This window comes from Neopelma chrysocephalum, unplaced genomic scaffold (genome assembly GCF_003984885.1).
Source record: "Neopelma chrysocephalum unplaced genomic scaffold, ASM398488v2 Primary Assembly neopelma1_97, whole genome shotgun sequence".
Taxonomy (NCBI): Eukaryota; Metazoa; Chordata; class Aves; order Passeriformes; family Pipridae; genus Neopelma; species Neopelma chrysocephalum.
This window is the reverse complement of record NW_020897760.1, coordinates 3,478,989-3,501,500: the sequence shown is the minus strand read 5'-3', so window position 1 is coordinate 3,501,500 and position 22,512 is coordinate 3,478,989. Positions and strand designations below refer to the sequence as shown.

General features: G+C 42.8%; 1 protein-coding gene across 4 annotated transcripts; it reads left to right on the top strand.

Annotated features, from left to right (window-relative positions):
• Nucleotides 1–1,242: 1,242 nt before the first annotated feature.
• LPAR3 (lysophosphatidic acid receptor 3) lies at nucleotides 1,243–17,980 on the top strand. Of its 4 annotated transcripts, none has more exons than XM_027694366.1 (4): nucleotides 1,243–1,407; nucleotides 6,584–6,774; nucleotides 9,759–10,516; nucleotides 17,257–17,980. In XM_027694366.1, exons 3-4 carry the CDS (start codon nucleotides 9,781–9,783, stop codon nucleotides 17,604–17,606), a joined length of 1,086 nt encoding a protein of 361 aa, XP_027550167.1. In that variant the 5' UTR covers nucleotides 1,243–1,407; nucleotides 6,584–6,774; nucleotides 9,759–9,780; the 3' UTR covers nucleotides 17,607–17,980. The 4 variants fall into 4 exon arrangements, with proteins under 4 accessions (XP_027550167.1, XP_027550166.1, XP_027550169.1 ...); XM_027694365.1 differs by having other exon boundaries at nucleotides 1,244–1,407; nucleotides 6,584–7,059; XM_027694368.1 differs by lacking the exons at nucleotides 1,243–1,407; nucleotides 6,584–6,774 and adding an exon at nucleotides 7,220–7,301.
• The last annotated feature ends 4,532 nt before the right edge of the window (nucleotides 17,981–22,512 follow it).

Here is a 22,512-nt window from a genome sequence, read left to right as displayed (position 1 = left end):
GGTGAGCATTCAAGTGAGGGGGACAAGGTGAATAAGAGTTTGGGTTCTTATTTTGGGGTGGGGGTTTTTTGGATAAAACAGAAAAGGTGCTGGAATGGAGTCTGTTTGGCATTTCATATGTAATGTTCATGTGCAAGGCTGTACCTAGGCTTTAACTCTCTCTATGTTTCATGCTGTAATTGTTACCAGGATTTCTGAGAAGTGGGGCAGAGACGTTCTGCTATTTTCTTTTGTCAGTTCTCCAGCTCTGAGCAGGCACATGTGTAGCTCAGCACTACTTGGATATATATCTGCTCTCAGTAAATAATTCAGGTAGGTGACAGTGGGTCAGATCCATCTGATCATGGTCCTCAGATAAATTTGGTCTTGTAATACCTTCTCCGTTTGAGTTTGACTTGTCCTTCATTGCAGAGCTGTGTGTGCTCGATCCTGCCCATTGGAGGTGACATGAGCCTCAAGGTTTCTGTATCACTGTGTTGGGTGTGAGGTGGTTCTTGTTTGCTTTCTACTCTATGTTTAAAAGAACAGCTACATGTGATGCTGTCTGTACTGTCCAGATCTACTCGCAGAAGTTATTGCAATTTTATCTGAGTCTTGCTTTTGTTTCCTAATGCGTGAATGATGATGGATCTTCTGATGGGCTTTTCGCGCAGCGCAGCCCTTTAGGTTTGTGCAGCTCCCGGTCTCGCTCGTGTGCCCCGGGGCTGCCCGCGCCTCGGGCAGAGCCAGACCTCCTCACCGGGGAGGAAACAAGCGCATGGGAGAGCTTTCCTGCTCGGCTCGGCGCGGGCCCGGGGCAGGTGCGGAGCGGGCGGGCGGCGCCGGGGCGGCCAGGGCCGGACGGGTTAAGGCGGCGCGGGGCGGGACGGGGCGCGGAGCGGGGCGGGCGGGCCCGCTGTGCGCGGAGGCGGCGGCGCTGCTCCGCTCCGCTCCGCACCGGGGCTACCGGTGAGTGGGGCCGCGGGGGTGGGCGCGGGCTGAGCCCCCCAACAGCGGGGCCGGGGCGGCCGCCACTCGGCGAAGGGGGCAGCGGTGGGAACACCGCTGTCGGGGGCCGGGCGAGCTCCGTGAGGACGAGCCGCTCCCCCGGTAATCGGGCAGGCAAAACTTTCTGCAGTTCTGTAAAACTTTCCGGAGCGCCCCTGGGCGCGCCCCGGCGCGGTGCCGGGGAGCGGAGCGGGGAGCACTCGGTCGCCCCCGCGGCGGGGCCGGAGCCCTGCGGGGCAGAGCCCGGGGAGCGCCGGTGCTGCCGCTCTGCCCCGGCGCGGTGCATGCGAACATGTGTATGTATATACAAAAATAGAGGTACTTCCTGGATGTATACACGTGAGCTTCCATACATCTGAGACCCCGTTTGCACACCTCTGGATGCGCGTGTGCCGTGCCCTGCTGGGGCGCGGGCAGCTGGTATGTACCGCGGGGGGCTGGCACAGGCTCTTCTCGGAGGTAGTTTTTTTAATAAGGCTTCCTGATCTGTGCAATACACCGAAAAAATACATAGTCGTTATTTAGCACTATATCTTTCGATTAATTCTTTCCCTTAACGAAAAAGATCGGGGGTGGGGGCGGGAGAGAGTGAAGGAAGCACTTTTATACACTTGTGTTTCCAGAGGCCATGGATTTACGTCTGTTCTCCCTTCTGTGATGTTAACCTAGAAAGACATTTCTTCGTAGATATTGGTAAGGTGCATTGCTGTAGCTTTGTTCTTTAAGCTGTGCTGAGTATATGGCTTCTTGGATGTCCTTATGGTCTTCTAAAAGATGCAGTAGAAAATACAACTCAAATCCAGTTATATGGTGAAAAATCTGATTTCACTAAGCTTATCTGTCTACTGAAAATAAAGGTAAAAGCAAACAAACAAATTGAACAACCCCACAGAAAATCTGCACAATCAGTAAAGAAGCAGCAGCTCTTACCAGCAGGTAAACCTGGAAAATGTATTTAGCTTTTTTTCCCAGAATGCTAGATGAAAGTTTGAAACAAATTAGGCTGGCTGTGTTCTTATCCTCCAGTACTACACTGACTGTTAACCATTTTGGAATATTCTCCAGCATAGTCTTTATGCTATCAGATAATGAAATAAAATCTCTGATGTATAAGATTTGACACCGTGGAGAATATATCTCTCTTGTGTATGAGTCTTAAAGATTGACATACCTGGATTCTAGTATTATACCATTAGGTTCACTTCCATGTCTCCAGCAAATATTTTTTTTGACTTTGCCATTTCTACCAGTTTCACTGACATGTTAGCTGGCAAACCCAGGCTCTGAATCTGTTAACAGATCAGATACAATCAGGTGACTTGTTTTAATCAGCAGTTGTGTAATTCAGTTCCTCATCAGCTCCGTGCTGAAAATAAACAGTAAAAGTTGACTTGGTTGGGACTGTGCTGAAATAGTCTGTGACCTACAGTCACATTCTGTAGGTTTTGTGAAAGCAAGCTGATTTGTTGAATGGTAAAATGGAGCTGATAGCGATCAATGAGTGGACCTGGAAGTTCTGCAGAAATGGGAAACTTACTTTAGAAGCAGAACAGGTATTTTCTTCTAGGCATGTTTCACAATGTATAGGTTGTTCGAGTGACTTTTAAATATTTTAAATGCTGTGTCTGTTTCCGCATTATAGGATGACCTGCCAGCTCCTTCAAGAACCACACTTAAAGGAGACTAAATGAAGGCTTTGCAATGAAGTTTTTAGTTTGAACTCCATATATAGATTTAGTAAACCATAATTTCAGAAAGTCTTAAATTACCAAAGTCTGAAGTCTAAACTTGTGGTTGCTAGTGAGTTACTTGCTATCTGTCCCTAACAACTTTCTGCAATGGATCAGAGCTTCCAAAAGTAATTTAGTGTGGTAGAGCAGCCTAGTACTAAAGGGATTTCAGCAGCTGGGGCCCAGGGTTTGTAATACCTTGGTGGAGGTGCCCCTGTATCTCGGTGCTTCACAGTTCAGCTGTCAGTGTCAGTCTGTAGCAGTTTGCAGAGGAGCAGCACTGTCACATACATGCACAGGGTGACACTTCTGTGCCCTGACAGAGATATTTAAGCCTCTTATCAGACTGTGTGTACAGAGCACTGTGGTCTGTGGCTGGCGGTACTACTTCCTCTCTCTCCAGCTTTAAATATTTAGTCTTGAGGTTCTATATTTTTGGTAGGTTTAATATTTTTCTTAAGACTCTTTTTTTGTACCCTATAGCATTGCTATTTTATGCAGGATGAATGATAAATAAAAAAATCCCTTAAATGTCTCCATCACTTTGATCTAAGAGTTGCCAAAGAATCATCTTGATTCCCTTTACCCCACCCCCTTCCTAGTCCAGAAGATGACACCATTAAAATGGACTCTTACTGGAAATATCTGGAACCATGTTGTAAGTATAAGTGGTGGTGTACTTTCCATCACGGCTTGGAGAGAAAATGGATGGGGCGCTTTGCTCCCCTTATTCAAAAAGATATTGAAGACCAGGGTAATGGGGTAATGCTGCTTGGGAGTGCTTGATTTGAGTTCAGGCAGTTATCTGAAATTTGGCATACTTAAGTTAAAATATATATATATGTATATATGCACCCAACCAAAACCTCAAGTAGATTTGCTAAGTAATAAGTAAGTTCTCTGGATGAAAACTTACTCATTGAGCCTTATAGTTTTTTAACATTAACTTTTTTCCCCCCCAATTTTTAAAGCTGAATTTTAAAAATGTTTTTTAAAAAGTATGTTCTCAGGTCCTTGAAGTGTACCATGTAGCATGCTGTTTCAAATATAGGCAGTGCCTGCAGAATTTCTGTAATAAACAAAATGTAAAACAGTTACTTCTGAGATAACTTGTCTCTGTAAAACCTTTTAAATGAATGTTGGCTTCCATTGCATCCTCTAATAGTACCAGATAAAAAAAAGTTGTAGTTTAGATGGAGATATTTCTGCAGAACTTTGTGTTCTCTATGTTCTTCTTTTCAGTTTGTTTCTCTAAATTGATTTTGGTTATATCATCAATTAACTATTAAAGACAATTAAAAGTGAACCAGAATACTTACTTCAAAAAAACTCCTCCTCACAGTTACATATTAACATTTTTGGCCTCAGCTGTGTTACACACCCTTTTCTACACTGGTATTTCTTTCTAAGCTGAGGTTACCTGAATGGGTTTCTTGGGTTACTGTGCAATCACTTGGCTGTGTTTTCCTCCATGGCCATACATGTACTCAGGGTGTGGAGGGGAACAAGGAACCCATTCCCTTTCTGAACTAGTACTATTTGTATATATAGCTTTGGCTGACCAGCACTCTGACTTCCTTCTACCTGTGCCTTCATCTTGGGAATGAGGTGAGAGAGAGCTTTTCAGTAATGAGAAAAATACAAGCAGCACTGGTGGTTTATCCAGAAGAAGAGGATGGGGCAGAGGGTGCGGGCAAGCAAGTACAGTGCTGCAGGGAGCCTGTGGCAGGGGCTGCACAGGCTACAAGCCTCCAGGCACTCCTTTTGTGCTGCTGTGTCAAGGGCCATCTGCTGCTTGGAGGATGTTTAAAAAGCCTAAGCAGCATGTGCAGGTAGGCAATTGCTGCTGCTTGATATTTCTCTGCAGTAACAGCTTGAATGCAAAGAGAGTATTTCAAGTGACTCTCCTCCTTGTTCTGCCCCGTATGCCTGTGATCAGCCAGCGTGATAAACTCAGCTTTCTGAAGAACAACTTTTCTAGTAAGTTTCAAAATCTCTTAGAGATCTGCATTTAATACCTCATCCTTGCTATTGGAGAAAGGGAGGCAGGGAGGTGAAGTGCTGAGGCAGAGCTGGCAGCCTGCCTGCTTTGCAGGCTGAGCCTGGGCACAGCTTGCTCCTCTGTGCTGTCCCACGGACCTGCCCGGACTGTACTGGCTTTGTGATCTCTCCTGTTCCAGAGTGTATCATTTTGGATACTGAACTGTCCTGAAATTCTGCACAGAAATTCCTGTGCTGGGTCAGGAGAACCAGAAGTAAACCAGGCTGGGGTTCTGCCTGGGCAAACATTCCTCCCTCTGGCCTAAGCTAACTTTCAGCCCTGCTGGAGGGTTTCACTGCTATTGTCCTCCTGTAGGTTCAGTCTTGCTCTATGGCCTTTTCAGTCCATCTGCAAACTCAGCTTGAATCCTCTCACGGTAGCTTTCTGTGCCAACCCAGGCCTGTCTGTTCCCTTCCTAATTTATACAGGAACAGGGCAGAAGCCATCAAAGTCCCCCAAACTGACGCCAACCCTTCAATAAAGTTGTGGCCAATATATTGAAACAACTTGGTTTTTAATGGACAGGAAAGAGGCAGAAAACCACAGGGATGTGCCATGAATCACATTATGGCTTGCTGGCTAAATTTTATAATGACCTTCTCATTAAAATGCTATTTGTGTTTTCCTTCAGAAATGTCTGGATTAATAATGAGTAACTCAACTTAGAGTTGATTTACAGGCCAGATTTAATTTTGAACAAAGTGATTAAAAAGGTAATTTTAATCACAGTTTGGATCAGTAAAATCCTTGACTTAAATAACTGATATTAAATTTTATTTTAAGTATACAGATTTTTAGTAACTTTATTGAAGCAAACTAGATCCTAATCGAATAACAACCATTAAAACATATTAGCTTGCAACTAGCTGAACCTTTTGTCCAAAGCATTATTTAGGTGATATTTTATTTCACAAACTCTTTACTTAGACAGCTAGTGTAATATATTCCTACATATTCATGCAGATTCTTGACTTTAAGAATGGTGAAGAACATATTCTGACTTGATATGAGTTACACTTATATAGAGGAATTTAAAATCAATTAAAACATTCAAGCTGTCATTAAGACAAACAGCTCAAGATGTTATGGGTTAGGAAGAATTCTTAATGCATGCTTTTGCATTTGAAAGCAGTTTAACCGAAATCTAAAATCCTTTGAGATTTTTTGGAACAAAAGATTTTTTTCCTCCTCAAAAAACAAACAAAAAAAGCTTGAATGTTTACTCAGTGGTAGAGGAAGACACACTTTGCAGTCCATCAGTTTCTGATCTTTGTAGCCACTATGGGTGGAACTGAAGTAATTAAATAGATTGAAATAAAAGAATCTTTTAGACAAGAGTATGCTTTTGGCACTTGCAAAGTTTTGGTGTATTTGCCTGCAAGTGACTTATGGCAAGCTATCAGTTCAACTCAGCTGTAGAATATGCACCATGTGATTACTGCTGGAGGTCTATATGGTGGGATATGAAACACTGAGTGGCAGGGAAGAGGTGAATAGAGATTGTTTACTGTCCTTTCCCATAAACACCCAAGAACTGTTAAGCTCATGAGAACCAATTTCAAAGCAAAAGAAGGCAGTTCTTCATAAAGTAAGTAGCAGACTGGGAAGCTCTCTGCTGCAGATTCTAGGAGACTCTTTTACCTTTATCAGTCTGGACTGACAAGTTTAGCTATTTTTCAGCTAACATCAAACAGCATTTTGCCTGAATACTCAAATTTTTGTGTACTAAATAAATAGATCTGAAATATGTAATATTTAAGGGTCCTTTTTTTTTTTCTTCTGAAATTTAAACCTATCCTGATAAACATCTCTGATTTTACTGCAGAAGAGAAGACCTGGAGAAGAAAGTGCTGCAAGGACATGTGACATGCCAAGAAATATGGAATATCCTATCACTCATCTTGTGCCTGGTGTGGACTTGGGCAGGATCACTGAGGATTCAGCTGCATAGCTCTGTCATGGCTGCACAGCTCCCTTGAGACCAGGCTAATTCTGCTGGAAGGACTCAAAATGAAGGTGTGAAGTAAACCACTGTCTGCAAGACCCCTGGCGTTATAAGTGCTTTCTGTGCCCATGCTGGTACGGACAGCCAAGGGCTGCTTTTCTGCTTGGAAAGACTGGGATGTAAATGAGCTCCAGTTCAACTGCTGTTTTGATGCAGCTTCCATGTGGAAATCTCCACGGACTGCCCTGTGACCCTGAGACCTCAGCTGGATGCTTCTCTACTCCTTCTTGCCTTACCTCAACACCTCAAGAGATCTCTTTCGAAATCATTTGTCATTTGAGCTCTGCTGTGTGACAGTGAGTGTTTGTAGTGTGGTTGTTTTGGTGAAAAATTATGGATGTATAAATTTTTTTTTTCTTTGGGTACTACTTCAAATGAGAATGAGGTCTCAATAAGCTGAAGTATTTAGAATAAGTTTGTAGTTGATATTTTGGATTTCTTTAAGCTTTTCTCCAGATGAGATGCAAAAGGCATCTGCAGATTTCTTTACTCTCCTGTCACTGCAAGCAAGAGATTCACCTGTTGAGATGATTACACAGTAAGATACAACATGTTCAGAAAACCTTCCCTATAATTTTCACAGGTTTTTGGTTGGTTGGTTGGTTGTTTTTTTTTACCCTACCATTCTTGCCCAAAGTGCTGCTTCTATTTGCAGGCATTTGGGCTGTTCTGTAAAAGCTTCATGTCAAGCTCAGCAAGTCCTTTGCTGCCTTGGTGGGTTAGAGCAGAGCCATCTTGGCTGGCAGTGTTCCCAGCTCTCTGCTGCTTCAGTAGCTGTTGCCTGCAGCTCCTTAGGGGCTTCTGGTCACTTACAGACTGAATTTGACTTTTGAGTACTTCCTAGGTGAGAATGGAAAACATACTGACTGCTTAACTCTCCCATATTGCCCTGAACAGGGAGCAGTAGGCGTTGAATTCCAGTTGACTCATTGCAGTGGATCTGCATTGCTGAGGCTTTTTTATTTTTAGATGGAGGGATGCTCTGTAATATTTCAGCAAAAGGGATGATTTACTTGTTTCCTTCCACTTCTTGTCCTTAAGTAATTGTTCTTAGTTCAACTATACTTAAATTTTATGCTTTAAGTAATATATTCCTTCATTTAAAAGTGGCTGGCTAGGTTCTTGAGGATAATGGGCAACAGCGACAAGTGGCCTGCTTTCATGTTAACTACTAGGGTGGGAATCACGAAAAATCAAGAATAAAAAGGCTGAGCTATTTCAGAAAAATTAAATATTAAATGAAATATCACTTTACTGAAAGTATTAATTATGGAATAGTGTACTTTGATTTAAAATTAGGTAATATAAATATTGCATGAGAGAAATAACACAAGTAGCATAACATAAATGACAAAAGATGAACCTTTTTAGCTTAAAGCTTGGAAGGAACCTTTAATATAAAAATGGCATGTTAGGTAGCCTGCTGGGGATTATTTAATTTCCTTCCCAGTCCCTGGAGAGGTAAGATATAACTGTAAAATAACCACAGGATAATAATAGACTAAGTGAACCTGATGTTTATCTGTCATCAATTTTAGCTGCAGAGGTGAAAAGCTTATGCTTTTTGTCTCTTTCTGCCTGTAACTGCTTTTTCTAGTTTTTTTGGTGGTTTTTTTTCTCCATCCCTACTTAGTCTGTCACTCTGGCACTCATGATGGCCTGAGGCTCACGAGGAGCTTTACAAAAGCTATTAGCTTTGCTGCCTCTCCTGAAGCTTTGTATCCCTGTACTTCCTCCTGTCTGTCCTTATAGTCAGCCAGGTTTGCCACTCTGTATAATATCTAACCTGATTAGGATCTTGTGCCATGGCTGCATTCCTGAGTTTTGCTAAAACTGTACTATATCCATTAATGAAATAATCGTTAAAACCTTTATTCATATGCTGACAATGAATGTGAGGGTCAGTGACAATCAGACACAAACTCTGCCTACTAGGCTGTGAGACCCTGCATATGGTCCAGCAACCTTGAGTAATTGCTGTCAGGTCTCCTGTGTAAATTAGTCCAAGTTCAGTTTGGTTCATCATAAAGGCAGTGAAACTGCCAAGGCAGCTGACATTGACCTTGCCAGAGTAGCTAAAGTGTGATGTAATCTGGAACACAGGCTCCCCTTTCCATTCCCATGTTAAATAGCCCTGTGTCCAAGATAGTGCTGAGTGGGTATAAGAAATAAACTCCAGCACTACTGCTGTTTCTGGGGCTTGCTTTATCCTGCGGTTGGGTATGGAATTGGGTTTTGGTTTTGAAGATAACTGGGCTATGTGGCGCGCACGGGGCTCTGGGTTTACAGGCCAGTAAAATAATCCCTGACTTTAGAATAGTCAAATATCTAGAATATATTTTTCCCTTTTCAGCACATTTACTTAAATCCACCAGTAGTAAATAATAGGCATCTGCTCAGAATATATATGCCTGTAGTATCTTATATACATACTTTTTTTACATTTATTAATATATAATTAAAACCCAAAATATATTTTTCCAGTAATAGGCCTTTTATTGCTTAGTCAGTAAAATGGAAGAGTTATGATTTATGCTTCCTTGTCCTGACTGGATACACTAAGAAATGGAAATAATGATGGGGCTGTGGCTCAAACGTGGGATTTTACAGTAAGAATGTCTTGGCTGTTGCTCAGATTTTCTCTGTGACCTCTAGAAAATCACTTTTAACCTTTTAACTTCCCCTTTGTTGCCTGTTAAATATGACTGCTAGTGCAAAGGAACTGTGCTGGGGTTTTGTAAGCAGGTAAGTCTTTTAAAAATTCCTTACTCATCCAAGCATCATGCACTGTGGTCCTCCATTGGGCAGAATATTTTTTTCTGCATCAGCCCTGTACAGTTTGAATTTTTACTGAAGGCCTCAAGACATCCACCCTCTTGTGTCCCTGTCACAACCCCTTGTCCCCCCAGAAAGAAGCTGTTAGGTGTGGTGATTGAAGCAAGGACTATTCCCTAATTGTTAACCCTTCTTTCTTTTTACCTTCCACACTTCCTAGGATGCAGGGGCTCTAATCCAGGATGAATGAATGCTACTATGATAAGCGCATGGACTTCTTCTATAACAAGACAAAGACGGACACAGCAGATGAGTGGACAGGGCCACAGCTCATTGTTGTTCTGTGTTTTGGGACATTTTTCTGCCTCTTCATTTTTATTTCAAATTCATTGGTCATAGCAGCTGTGGTCAAGAACAAGAGGTTTCACTTTCCCTTTTACTATCTTCTGGCCAACTTAGCTGCTGCAGACTTCTTTGCTGGAATTGCCTATGTCTTCTTGATGTTCAACACTGGCCCAGTGTCCAAGACATTAACTGTTAACCGCTGGTTTTTGCGTCAGGGTCTCCTGGACACCAGCCTGACGGCTTCCCTGGTGAATCTCCTCGTCATAGCTGTTGAGCGGCACATGTCAATAATGCGGATGAAGATCCACAGTAACCTCACGAAGAAGAGAGTCACCTTTTTAATTATATCAATTTGGGCCATTGCTATTTTCATGGGTGCTGTTCCTACCCTGGGTTGGAACTGCCTCTGTGACATTACTGTCTGCTCATCCCTGGCACCTATTTACAGCAGAAGTTACCTGGTATTCTGGAGTGTCTTAAACCTGGTTGTCTTCTTTATTATGGTGGTGGTTTACATAAGAATCTACATGTACGTCCAGAGGAAAACTAATGTCTTGTCATCACACACTAGTGGATCCATTAGCCGTAGGAGAACCCCTGTGAAGCTCATGAAGACTGTCATGACTGTCTTAGGTAAGAGATGACAAACCATGGTGTGGAAGACTGGCAGTGCCAGTGGATGGGTTCGTGTTGATTTGGTTTAGCTGCTTTTTTTTTTTTTTTTTTGAACAAACAAAAAATCCCTCAGCCCTCATGACAGAAAAAACCCTCGCTGAATTTTAAAGTGCTGGAAGCATTTAGACTATTTGCTTTAGATAGTAAAATAGCTGTTCCACTAAGCAGAAACACAAAGTAGAGGACTGGTCAACACGTAGAAGAAAAGTGTCTCTCTTGTGTAGGCACCTTGTTACAAAACACTAATTGTTGTGTTGTTTGTTTTTTGGTTTTTGGGTTTTTTGAGGAGGGAGATACAAAATCACTTTGGAGGAAGGCTTCTGAAGATTCACAACTACATAGAAGAACATTTTCAAAATTATGTTCTTTAATATTTGCACAAGGCTCTAAGCCCTAAGGTTGGATGTAGGCAGTTATCTTTGCACATCTGTATCTTGGCTGTTTCCTGAACATAGAAACTTCTTCCCCCTAGAAATACATCTTCCTTGGGTAAAGGAGAGGATGCCTGATGGGTCTGTGACTTTGACAGAGATTTACTTTGCAAGGGGAAGATTCACCTTCATTCTGTGTATATTGCACAGTGTAAAATATTTTATGATGATAATGATACAGTATAACCTTAGATCTCTAAATCATAACATGAGATTTGACCTGGATTCTGCCCTAGAGACACTGTTGATACTTGAGCAACTCAGATCACTTCCCCAGCTAGTTGCGATGTAGCTGTGTATTATATTAGAGATGGACAGAGTAGGCAACTGATTGTTGGAACAAATACCAGCTGTAGCAGTCAATTTTCTCCAGAATGACTTGAATCTCAGCAGGATGTTTTCTGGAAACCAGGCATCACGTGAGCAGGGCTTGTGCAGCTCACTGCAGATGGAACCGTGGGTGCACCAGGACATTTATGAAGCTGGGCTCTGGTGGTGGGTGACTCTTTACTGCTCTGACAACTCTTTATGATGTTGTATGACCAGCATAGGAAACCTGGAGCTTTTGGGAAAGCTCATGTCCAGAACTGGGACAGAGTTATGTTGTACTGCAGCATGGTAGTGCTAGAGAGCTCTGGGAGAACAATGTAATTTTTCATGGAGGTAGGAGTTGCCAGGGTAGGATGTTCAGGTTGAAGACACTTTCTTTGCCTTGTGGTTTTTGGATGCTGTTTGCACAGTCTGGTATCTGATTTTATTATTTTCTTCTGAAATAATAGTGCTGTAATGTACAACACCTTTGTCTACCAAGTGGTGTTTTTAAATGCTGTAGAAGCTGAAATCACTTAAACTTTACAGTGCCTGATCTTGGAAAAGAAAGTGGATTTATGCTTCAGACAAGTACAAGGTTCTCACTTATATTTCTGTGTCTTCTGAAGTTGGCCTGTCCACTACCAGAGCCTTTCCTTTCTAAATCACTCCACAGCTGTTTTTTCCCCTTTGATTTTATGGCATCTATAGAGAGTTGGTTTGGTGGTTGTTCCTGTCCTCCTGCCCTTGACTTGCAGGGGCAAGACTGAGTCTTTTGCCCCACTGAAGCTCCCATGCAGCAAAACCTAAACCATCCACCTTGAAGGAGAAAATTCATTAGAAAAACTCTGAATTGCTTCAAATATGATCCTGCTCTAATGCATAAGCATCGAGTAGACTGTAGTTAACTGCTGCATTGGAAAGAGACAAAAAACACAGCACTTTTAAAAAGCAGTTCTCTGAGCATTTCTGTTGAAGGCAGAACTGCACCCAGCCAGCCGACATGGGAGTTGGAGGGACAGGGATGGTGGCTGCTGTTTGCTCATCCCTTGTGGTCCTTTAGCCTGTGGCAAACCTTCAGTACTCTTTGTGCTGCTGTGTGGAAATAAACCCCAGTTTTAAAAGTAGTTTTCAGCTTAATCTTTCTTTTACTAGGGAGTGGGGCCTTAGGACTATGAGTTGATTTGAAGTTCAGCATTAGCTTCCTCTTACTCACAGAATAAGGCTTTTCAGCTACAAAGTTAAACTATAATTGAGGCAAAGCATTTAATGCTATTGTGTACTGGGTGAGGCAAATTTAACTTAGAAAGCCTGAGTGCTACTTTAGAGATCATAATTTTGTAGATTTACTTTATCAGTCAGAAACAAAACCAAAAGAGAGCCTGCTACCAAAGAAATCGAATTAGTGCCCATGTTGCTGTGTGTACAATCTAATCCAAGCTCTTGTGTCAGAGGAAGTGTATCTTTGCATGTTCCTTCATATCAATTCTCCAAATTTTGACTCTGAGAGGCTTTTTATAAACATTTTTATAATCATTTGTTTCTAAGAATGAGAACTTATTTTTTTAAACAGTTTGAAATGTGCTCTCCTGTCCAAGTCATTCAAGCACAGTGTGCAAAAACCAAATAGTGTGTTTTCTGGACTTCCCAATTACCACAGGAGTCACCAAGTGACCAAAGTGATTCTTGCAAAATTCTGCTTACATCCACTGATGCAACAGCCTACAGCTATATGCAGCACGTGGGTTTTGCCCAAAGCAGTTATTTTTAATGACTTGTTCCAAAACATCTGAAAATGCTTTGGAGTACATGCCTGATACAGTCTTCACTAAAAGCCTATTCCAAAATGCTGTGCTGGATAAAGCATGATAAAACCCAAAATTCTTATTCATGTGCTCTATTGGTTTTATGAGATATTCAGGACAAAATCCAGCTGCCCTACTGCTGTATGGAAGGAGGCTGTGTGTACCTGGGTGCTGCTGGCATGCTCCTTCTCCGAGCCTCTTCTACCTCCCTCCTTGGGAAGGCTGGGCTGGGCTACCCCTCCAGCAAAACATCCCTGTCCTCTCTGGTTGTTCTCCTTCCATGGCCCTACATTTAAGAGTTAGGGGAATTGAGATTTCAGTGTGATTTCATGAATTCATGGTGATCACAGCTGCAGGTGGCTTTTTGCACCACCCCTTAGGCTTGGATGGCCCCTTCCAGAGGCTGGGAGTCAAGTCCCTGTCATCTGCGTATTTCTGCCATAATCCCTAAAATAGTCCATTATAGCGTAAGAGTAAGGCTTTCTCTTTGGCATGCTGAACCACAGGTGGTTATCTAGTTAAACTGGAAGATGTGAAACCTAGTAAAAGGGGCTAAAATCTTCTTGAGCTGACCTTATGGCATAATCCCAGCTAAGACTGTGACTGTCGCTTTGAAGAAGGGTGGCTGCAGGTATGCGGGTATGTGATTTTCAAGTGGTTGTGTATGTGGTAGCTCCTCTGAACCTGGCAGTGAGGTTCCTGCTGAAATAGCAGCTTTGGGGTGGATGATTTTCAGTTTCAGTGAAATTATAGTTTAATTGGTAACTTGCTGTTTTAACTTGGTCGCACATGTGGCAAAGGCAGCTGGAAACTGCTGTGCTTTTTTTTTTCCTCTCAGCATTGGCATGCTCAGGGACAGCTTTGATGTGCTGGATTTTATGAAATGATGCTGTCGAAGCATCAGTAGTTCTCCCAGATCCACAGGAATTAATTTTCAAGCAGAAATGATGTAATCTACAGGAAGATCTACGGTTAAATCTAATGGAAATCCTCAAACTAACCTTGAGGCATTGTGACACCTGATCTCCCATAATCTGGTGCGAAGACTCAGAGTTGTTCTTCTAATCCATGTTGCAGCCAGGCTGTATTTCATGTCACTTCTGTGAATTTTAAAGAGTCCCAGAAGTTAAATTATTTTTGGAGTGTGGCTCTTTTTCAGGGAGAGGAGCTCCTGTGGGATAAATAGTCTGCAAACCAGAAAATCACCAAAGGGCCAAGACAAAGGTATATTTTTATGCTTAACCATGGTTCCCTCTGAAAGCTTGGTGGTAAAAATAACAAAATCTGAGCAAGGCTGTGAGTCTAAGACATGCCTTGCTTTCATCTCAGTAGTGCTAAGAACAGGGTGTGAATCACTTGTGTTGTCTCCATAGACAGCAAAATGTATTTTTGGAGTGAAAGCAACAGCCTCGTGAAAACATTAGCCAGTAACTTGGACACTGTCACTGCATTGCCCCTGTCTTTGTCTTCAGTCATGAGAAATATGCAGAGAGATGTCTGCAGATGTCTTTTATCTTCCCTTACTTTTGTAGCTGAAACCTTTTATGGTTCTGCTTATATAGACAGAGGTATATCCTAGGAGTTCATGGACTAATCCTGCCTGCAATCTTGGAATTTTGTTTGAAGGAGAGATTTCTGCGTCTCTTGTTAAATGTGGCTTTTGGGGTCTCTTTCATCTCCTGGTAACTTCCATAAAAGCAGGGTTGGACCTTGCATGCTTTGTGGTACAAGTGGTCAAAATGCTTTCAGTGCCTGTTTTAAGGCGGGTTTGTTACCATCTCAATTTCTGCATGGAGCTGGTGTATCGGCAGCTCTGCCAGTGACCCTTGGTAGCTAGTGAAAGCTTTATGTCCAAATACTTGCCGAGACACTTAACTGGGCACAGTATTGTTTGGGTGGTTGGGTTCCAGTGCTTGTTAAACCTGATGGGATTTGCTGCTGAAGCCCAGGGCAATAAATCAGTGCAGTTTTCTCCATTGTAAACTATGAGAGCTGGTGTCACAACTGCTTACTCAGCACACAGGAGCCAAACCAGTGTGTAGTACAGAGACTGACCAGGGAAAACAAGTGTTGTGGTAGCAGCATTCAGCTCCCCATGCCAGTGGGCAATGGAGGAATGTAACTGATGTTAACCAGTATCTCAAAACTAACTCTATGAAATTAGTACTTAGCATCACAAAAATCTTGGAACAGCAGAGTAGAAAATTCAGTTTCTGAAGAAAGTGGTCTCTTGCCTTTCTGTTCAGTATTGCCTAGAACAGAATAAATCGGTTGGTTGAATTTTGTCTGGAGTCCGGGGGCACAGATTTGCAGCAAAATCCATGATACCTTGTCCTGAATACATTTTTCAGCAATCCTAATGCTTACTAAGTCACACAAATTCACTTTATATACCATTATGACCTGCCCATCAGATGGGCAGTCTGTTCAAGTCCTCAATGGGGAGAAGTGTGCAGTGCTGCTGACACTGGCCTGTGTTTGCAGCACAGCTGATGGGTTGGCTGAGATGCTGCCGAGTACTGGCTCTGGCACTGCTTGGGTCCTACTGTAATCCAGGCTGCCCTCCCACTGCTTGCTTGCACAGCTGGGATATGGGAATATCAGAGACTTTAAAAAAAAATGAGGTGGGCTTGCTTGACCTACCAAAATTGTTGAACAGATACCCACACCCACAGGAAGAGCTTTTTAGTGTGTAGCTGCTATCATACCTATTTGTTGGATTATTTTCTTCTAAGCCCCAGAATGGGGAAACTGCTGTGATAAGTGATTGGAATTTCCTCAGTACATTGTTCAAACTGTGACTGTTGGGCAGAGTTGTAATTTTCTATTTCTGTATGTCAGACAGCAATTGTGGCTTGTGCTAAGTTAGTATTATCATGCATATGGCTACTCATTCCCTGGACTGTGGGTGAGGGATCACGGGGTGCAGTGCAGTGGGGAGACCAGGGGGCAGATGGGGCAGTCCAGGGCCCCTCTCCAACTTGTGGCCAATGGCTGCATTTGGTAGCCATGTGCCCCCTCCCCACCCGTACTTATGGCGGTGGTGTGCGGGAACATGGGAAGATACAAATGCAATATAGAACTTCCTTCTAAACTGTGGGTTTTATGCTTTCTTCATGTTGTCTTCAGTCTAAGATCTCTTCTCCCTTATTTCTCCTTTCTTTATTTTTTTTTTTGAGGGGCTGATGGGAGAGGAGTGTGTTGTCCAGCTTTGTCTTCCAGCTTTTATTATCACATTGTTCCTCGCAGGGGCTGTTGTCGTTCCTGCCTTGCAGCTGAAACACAAAATCTCTGCTCCTCCTGGGCTTGTCCTGCAGTTTCTTGCTATGTTTTGGGGAAATGCCTCTATTGCAGAGTTTTCTTCTTTCCCCACCACTGTATACTTACTTCCTTATCCTTTTTGTGTTTGGTTCCTCCCCCCCCTTCATTTCTTTGCTGTAACTGCTGCATCCTTTGGTTCACCTTTGCTAACTCATCTATTTGCTTTCTTCTCTTTTTTCATGTGTAACTGAATTTTTTTCTTACATCTGAGTTGTTGGGTCTCAAGTACCCAACAGCAGAGCCTGGGAGGGGGCAGTGGAAGGAGGTGGGCTCTGCTCTGACCAGGGAGCCAGCAGTGCTTGTGTGTTGCAGGCAGTGGCACGCACCCTACACTAGCTGTGGGTTTCCAGCTACAGCTGTAGTGTGACAGAAGACTTGTCTCTTGGGATCATACTGTGGTGGTGATGGAAGTGAACCACTTGGTATTTTCTCCTCCAGCACACGAGAGACATGAAGGGAGGAAGTTTGTGTTCGAGTGCAGTTCTCTGCTTTTAAATGCTCAAGCTCTTGTTTATTTATCAGCATGGATAAATCCCTGTTGTGATGGCCTTTTCCCACTTGTGTTTGAGGTGATGCTGTCAGCAGCTGGGTTCTTACTCCCTGCGGTCTTCTGAGAGCTGCCCTGCCTCCCTGCCTCCTGTCCAGGGCTTGGCAGAGGAGCTGTAGTAGATATAATTTTGCTATTGTCATTAGAATTTTGTCCTCTCTTGCTTTTAGCATTTTTGTGTAGAATTTTGATGAACCCAATAATCTTGTAAGATGCAAAACACTCCAAACCCCTAAAAGTCTGAAGTCAGGTTTGGTTTTCTTTCTTTGTCTCCTTTATTTCTAGGTGCCTTTGTTGTCTGCTGGACGCCTGGCCTGGTTGTCTTACTGCTTGATGGTCTGAACTGTACCTACTGTGGGATTCAGAATGTTAAAAGATGGTTTCTTCTCCTGGCCCTGTTGAACTCTGTCATGAATCCAATAATTTATTCATACAAAGATGATGAGATGTGGGCTACCATGAAAAGGATGATTTTCTGCTCCTCTGAGGATAAGAGTCAAGACAGACGCTCATCTCGGATCCCCTCAACAGTTCTCTGCAGGAGCACGGATACCTCAGGGCACTACATTGAAGATGGCATTATTCAAGGAACAATCTGTGGAAAAGGAGATCTTGGTAACAAAGGAAACTCCTGAGCTATGCAAAGAACTGACTTGGCTGCAAAAGGAGAGGGGGAAGGGAGAGGTTTTGTAAGAGAAGATTGACTGGCAAAGCTAGTAAACAATATATCCACTTTGTTCCAGAGCCTCAACTCCAGTGTTAACAAAAGTTCTTATAAATAATTGCCTGATGGAAAAACACTTTGTAATGAAGAAAACTTACTGTGCTGCCATCTTTCTCCTTTTTTTCTTTTAAGTACATGAAATTGTTTTTTCATGTGAACGGAATAAATACCTCTCAGAGACTTCTTGTGCATGGAAGCAAAATGTAAGCAATGTACTAAGACCCTCCTTAAGCTCCTACGGAGAAAATAAACCTGCCTGACTGCGCAGGTTTGGCATTCATTGAGTATTTATGCTTTGAACAGTTTCTGTGCACCTTGAGAAGGATTGTAGGCTTGGTTGGACAGAATTGTGACCTGTTTTCTTGGTTTATGAAGTTCATGAAATAATTCATGCTTACGTCCTTCTTCTTCCTCCATATCTTGCTTTCAAAATAGATACTTTGATGGTTTATTAAAGCTATGCCAGAAACCTGGCTGTGATGGGATAGCCAGACCAGACATCAGAGTGTGTGAGTATGTCTGACCATGGATTGCCAGGATCTGAGAGTACAGAAAGCACAAAAGCTGTTATTACTTCCGTAGTGGAGTGAGTGCTGCAAGGGGAGACATTGCACTCTCTGCTGCTGTTGTGTAGGCGGGTGTTGAGGGTGGAATAACAGAAAAGCAGTGAGGCTCATTATGCTCCTTTCTTACTTCCCCAGATAACATCAAATGGGTGTGCTCACTCTTTACCTGCTGTGCCACTGAGAGAAATGAGATCCAAAACTCTGCTTTACAAGGGTGAACTATTAAGGGAAGTTTAAATACACATATATACAGGTTCAATCAGCTACTTAAAATAGAAATTAATTTACAGAAAAAAAAAGCCTGAAACCAATTAAAACCCCTATAAGAGTACAGTATGCATTGGTTGTCAGAGCTTGTCTGGACCACATTTAACCTCCAATTTGCAAACAGATCTTACTGGAACAGGTACTTGAGGAAGAGGCCATGAAACAGTGAGCAATGAAGGGCATTCAGCATTGTAACTAATCAAATCTGACACTGGTGAAGCCACAACCCAAACAGCTGAAGTTCTGACTCATGGAGTATGCTCTAAGGGAGGATCCAGTAATATAAAGCTCTAGGGTAAACTTTTAAAATTTAAACTTTTAAATTAAAAATTGGATTGTAGATTTCTCAGTACTCTAAAAACCTGGCTCCTGCTGTCTGGTTTCAGCAGCAGTGAGCTCCCTGTCTTAATTTCAAAAGGAGTTACTTGACTTGCCTCCTAGAGAAAGTGTGATCCATGGTAGTAAGGCAGGTGACCACAACCAGAGGTCACTTTGAAAAGTTTTGGAAATTTTGACCACTTGGAATTGCCAGAAAACAACACCAAGAGTGTATTGTATGAAGCTGAAAGTTGGCTGTGCTTTGGACAAATTCCTCCTCTGGTGCAACTTGAATGTGGATATCTGGACTGTGTGGGGCAAAACAGAACCGGCACTTGGCACAAAGGCCAAGTAGTGGATTAGTAGAATGCACTGGGGGATTTCATAGCAGCCCTTAGCTTAAAAACACAGCAAGGCTCTGTTTGGAGAGCTCTCCCAAAACATGCATTATCTCATATGGATGTGGCCCAGTATTCAAGGTAGATGCTGTATTTGAGTAATGCTAAAAACCTTCACACATTTTTTGCCATTATAATGCAATTTTCTTGTGCAAATACTACTTCACTGCTTTGGTGTTTTGAAAAGTATGTAAAATGGTGCTTTGTAGAGGCAGTGGTGTGGTGGGTTGACTCTGGCTGGAGACCAGGTGCCCACCAAAGCTGCTCCATCACTCCTCTCTTCACTGGACAGGAGAGAGAAAATATAAAAAAAGGACAGGGAGAGATTGATCACTAATTACAGACTTGGCTTGGGGCAAAATTAAATTATTACCAATCAAATCAGAGTAGTATAATGAGAAATAAAAGCAAATCTTAAAAATACTTTCCTCCCACCCCTCCCTTCTTCCCAGGCTTACCTTTACTCCTGATCTTCACTCTTCATCCCACAGTGGTGCAGGGGGGCAGGGAATGTATCAGTTCATCAGTCTCTGCCACTTCTTCCTCCTCAGGGTGAGGATTCCTCACACTCCTGCCCTGCTCCATTGTGGGCCCCCTCCCACAGGATACAGTTCTCCATGAACTTCTCCAACGTGAGTTCTTCCCACAGGCTGCAGTTCTTCACAAACCGCTCCAGTGTGGCTCCCTGCCACGAGATGCAGTCTTTCAGAACAGGCTGTTCCAGTGTGAGTTCCCTGTGGGATCACAAGTCCTGACATCGAACCTGCTCCAGCATGAGCTTTCCATGTGATCACAGCCTCCTCTGGGCATTCCCCTGCTCCAGCATGGGCTCCTCCACGGGCCATAGGTAGCTATCTGCTCCACCATGGGCCTTCACGGCAGGGACACAGCTGTCTCACCGTAGTTTGCACCACAGGCTCCAGGGCAATCTCTGCTCTGGTGTGTGAGCACCTTCTCTGTGTCCTTCCTCACTGACCTTGGTGTTGGCACTGTGGTTTCTCTCTTCAGCTGCAGTTGCACAAACTTTTATCCCTGTCTTAAATATGTTATCCCAGAGGTGCTACCAGCGCCGCTGTTGGACTCAGCTTTGGCCAGTGGTGGGTCTGTCTTGGAGCAGGCTGGCATTGACTCTGTCAGGGAGAGAGGAAGCTTCTAGTGTCTTCTCACAAAAGCCACCACTGTAGCCCCCTCTGCTACCAAAAGCTTGCCATGCAAACCCAACACAGGTGGCATTGCCAGGGTGTAGCATGTCCCTACAGCTACCTGCAGTGCACAGTTTGTCTTAGCTAGGCAGAAGCTCTGTATGCAAAGCTAATGGAAAATAAAATGCTGCTTCAAAATAAAATTCTTGGTTTGTTTCCTGTTTGAATGGTGATTGTACACCATTGATGGGGAAATGTTTCATGTTACCATGGGGCGGGGGTAGGAGCGGGGCATGTTTTAATAAAATTTTCATGTTTGCTAGCAATACTAAGCTGTGTATAATTTGGTTGAATCAGGCCCTAAAGAGAGCTTGGATGAAGATCTTGAACATCTACAGCAGTAGATAAAACACTGGGTCTCTCCTGCAGAGCTTGGGATTCAGGCTGCACAGTAACTACATGTGGATGATTTCTCCAGGTAAGCAGGAAAAGGTGACTTCTGTAAAGAACCTTGTTTGTAGAGCACTTCATGCGGTAGACTCCTGGTCTGGATTAAAGTCTGAGAGGTATTACTAATCATTCTGCTACAAGTAAGTGGGAGGGTTTGAGGTCTCTTTCTGTTGTCTCATTAAAAAAAAAAAAATCCCAACAAACAAACTAAAAAAACCAACCAAAAAAACCCCTCCAAAAGTCCCAGTAAAACAAACCCCAAAAGCTTGCAAACTAGTGCTTGGAGAATGGTACCATTTGCAGTGGCATACCCTTTGTTTCTGCAGGATGCTTCCCTTGGAGCTGCTACCTCATGGTCTACTGCTATAAATTGCAATGTGACATGACTGGAACAGGAAACTGATCTTGCATCAAACTTTCCTACAAACTGCTGCAGCATAGGCTGTATAATGTTTCCTATATCAAACTGTCTAAACATTCACCTACTCATGTAGTGGGGAATTCCTTATTAACTCCATAAACATTTATCAGAATAGTTTGTCTCAAGGAAACCATTAAAGTACTATTTATACTTGAGTAAAAAAAAAAAAAACACAGCAAAGGTCAGTTGGTGAAGGCAAGTTCTGTAAGGTTTCCCTGTTCCCTTTTTCGCTAATATCCCGTAATATCAGTATCTACTGGCTTTGCATGTGCCTGATCCTGTCTATATATGTCAGGGTACATTGTATTGGGGAAGGCTTTAGGGTGAACACTCACAGAAACCTGAGGACCTTAGTTCTTAGGAGGCAGAGGAAGGCAAGGGAAGAGTTACCATTAAGTTAGATAGTTACAAGGTTTTGTGTGTTCCTGCTGATGCTGGAGGCCTTTCTTGTGCCTGAGAGAGCCTTGTGAGCTGCTGCATTGTGGCAAGTAGCAGGCAGATACTTCTAAGACAACATCTTCATAGCAATTATGGTTTGAAAACCTTTGTGATATTCTCCTGTTTTTTTCTCTCTCCATCTGCTCCCAAACCAAAGTTGCTTTTCCAGTTGATCATTTGGTCCAGAAAGAAACGCTCCACGGCTTTTCCCAGGGCAAAGATGTATGGTCTGTCCTCTGTGGTTTGCTCTCCCATAAAGCCTGTGTGGTTACAATCATTACAGATGCTTTTCAGAGAACTATTATTAAAAGCTGGGAACAATGAGGTTTTATTTTACATGATAGATCTTTTGAATCTTTCTGGATAAGCAGCTAGACTGATCATTGTTTAATAGCTATATGCGTGGGAGAGAAGTTTCCCTAATATCTGTGCTTTCAGTTTGACCTGGGTGGTGTGGGTGATGAGTCCCTCTGGGAGAGCAGCCAAATTGCTACAGCTTGAGTGACTCTAGAGCATGGGTTTTGCACTGCTTTGGGACTGCTTACTGTGATTACCTTTCCCTATGTATGGGTTTTTTTATGAGTTTGGGTTTTTTTTAGTAATTCCTGCAGACTGGTGAAATACATCAGTATTTGTGCATATGACAGCTTGTGCATGTATTTGAACTGCAAAAATTATGGCAGCTGTGTGACATGATGGTGCCTTTCTCTGATCAGATCTTTATTTTATATATATTTATACTTTTCTTTTAAACTTAAAACTCTCTTCCAAGTAGCCATTAACTGTAGGGGCAGTACTTCTGATATGATTCTTGCAC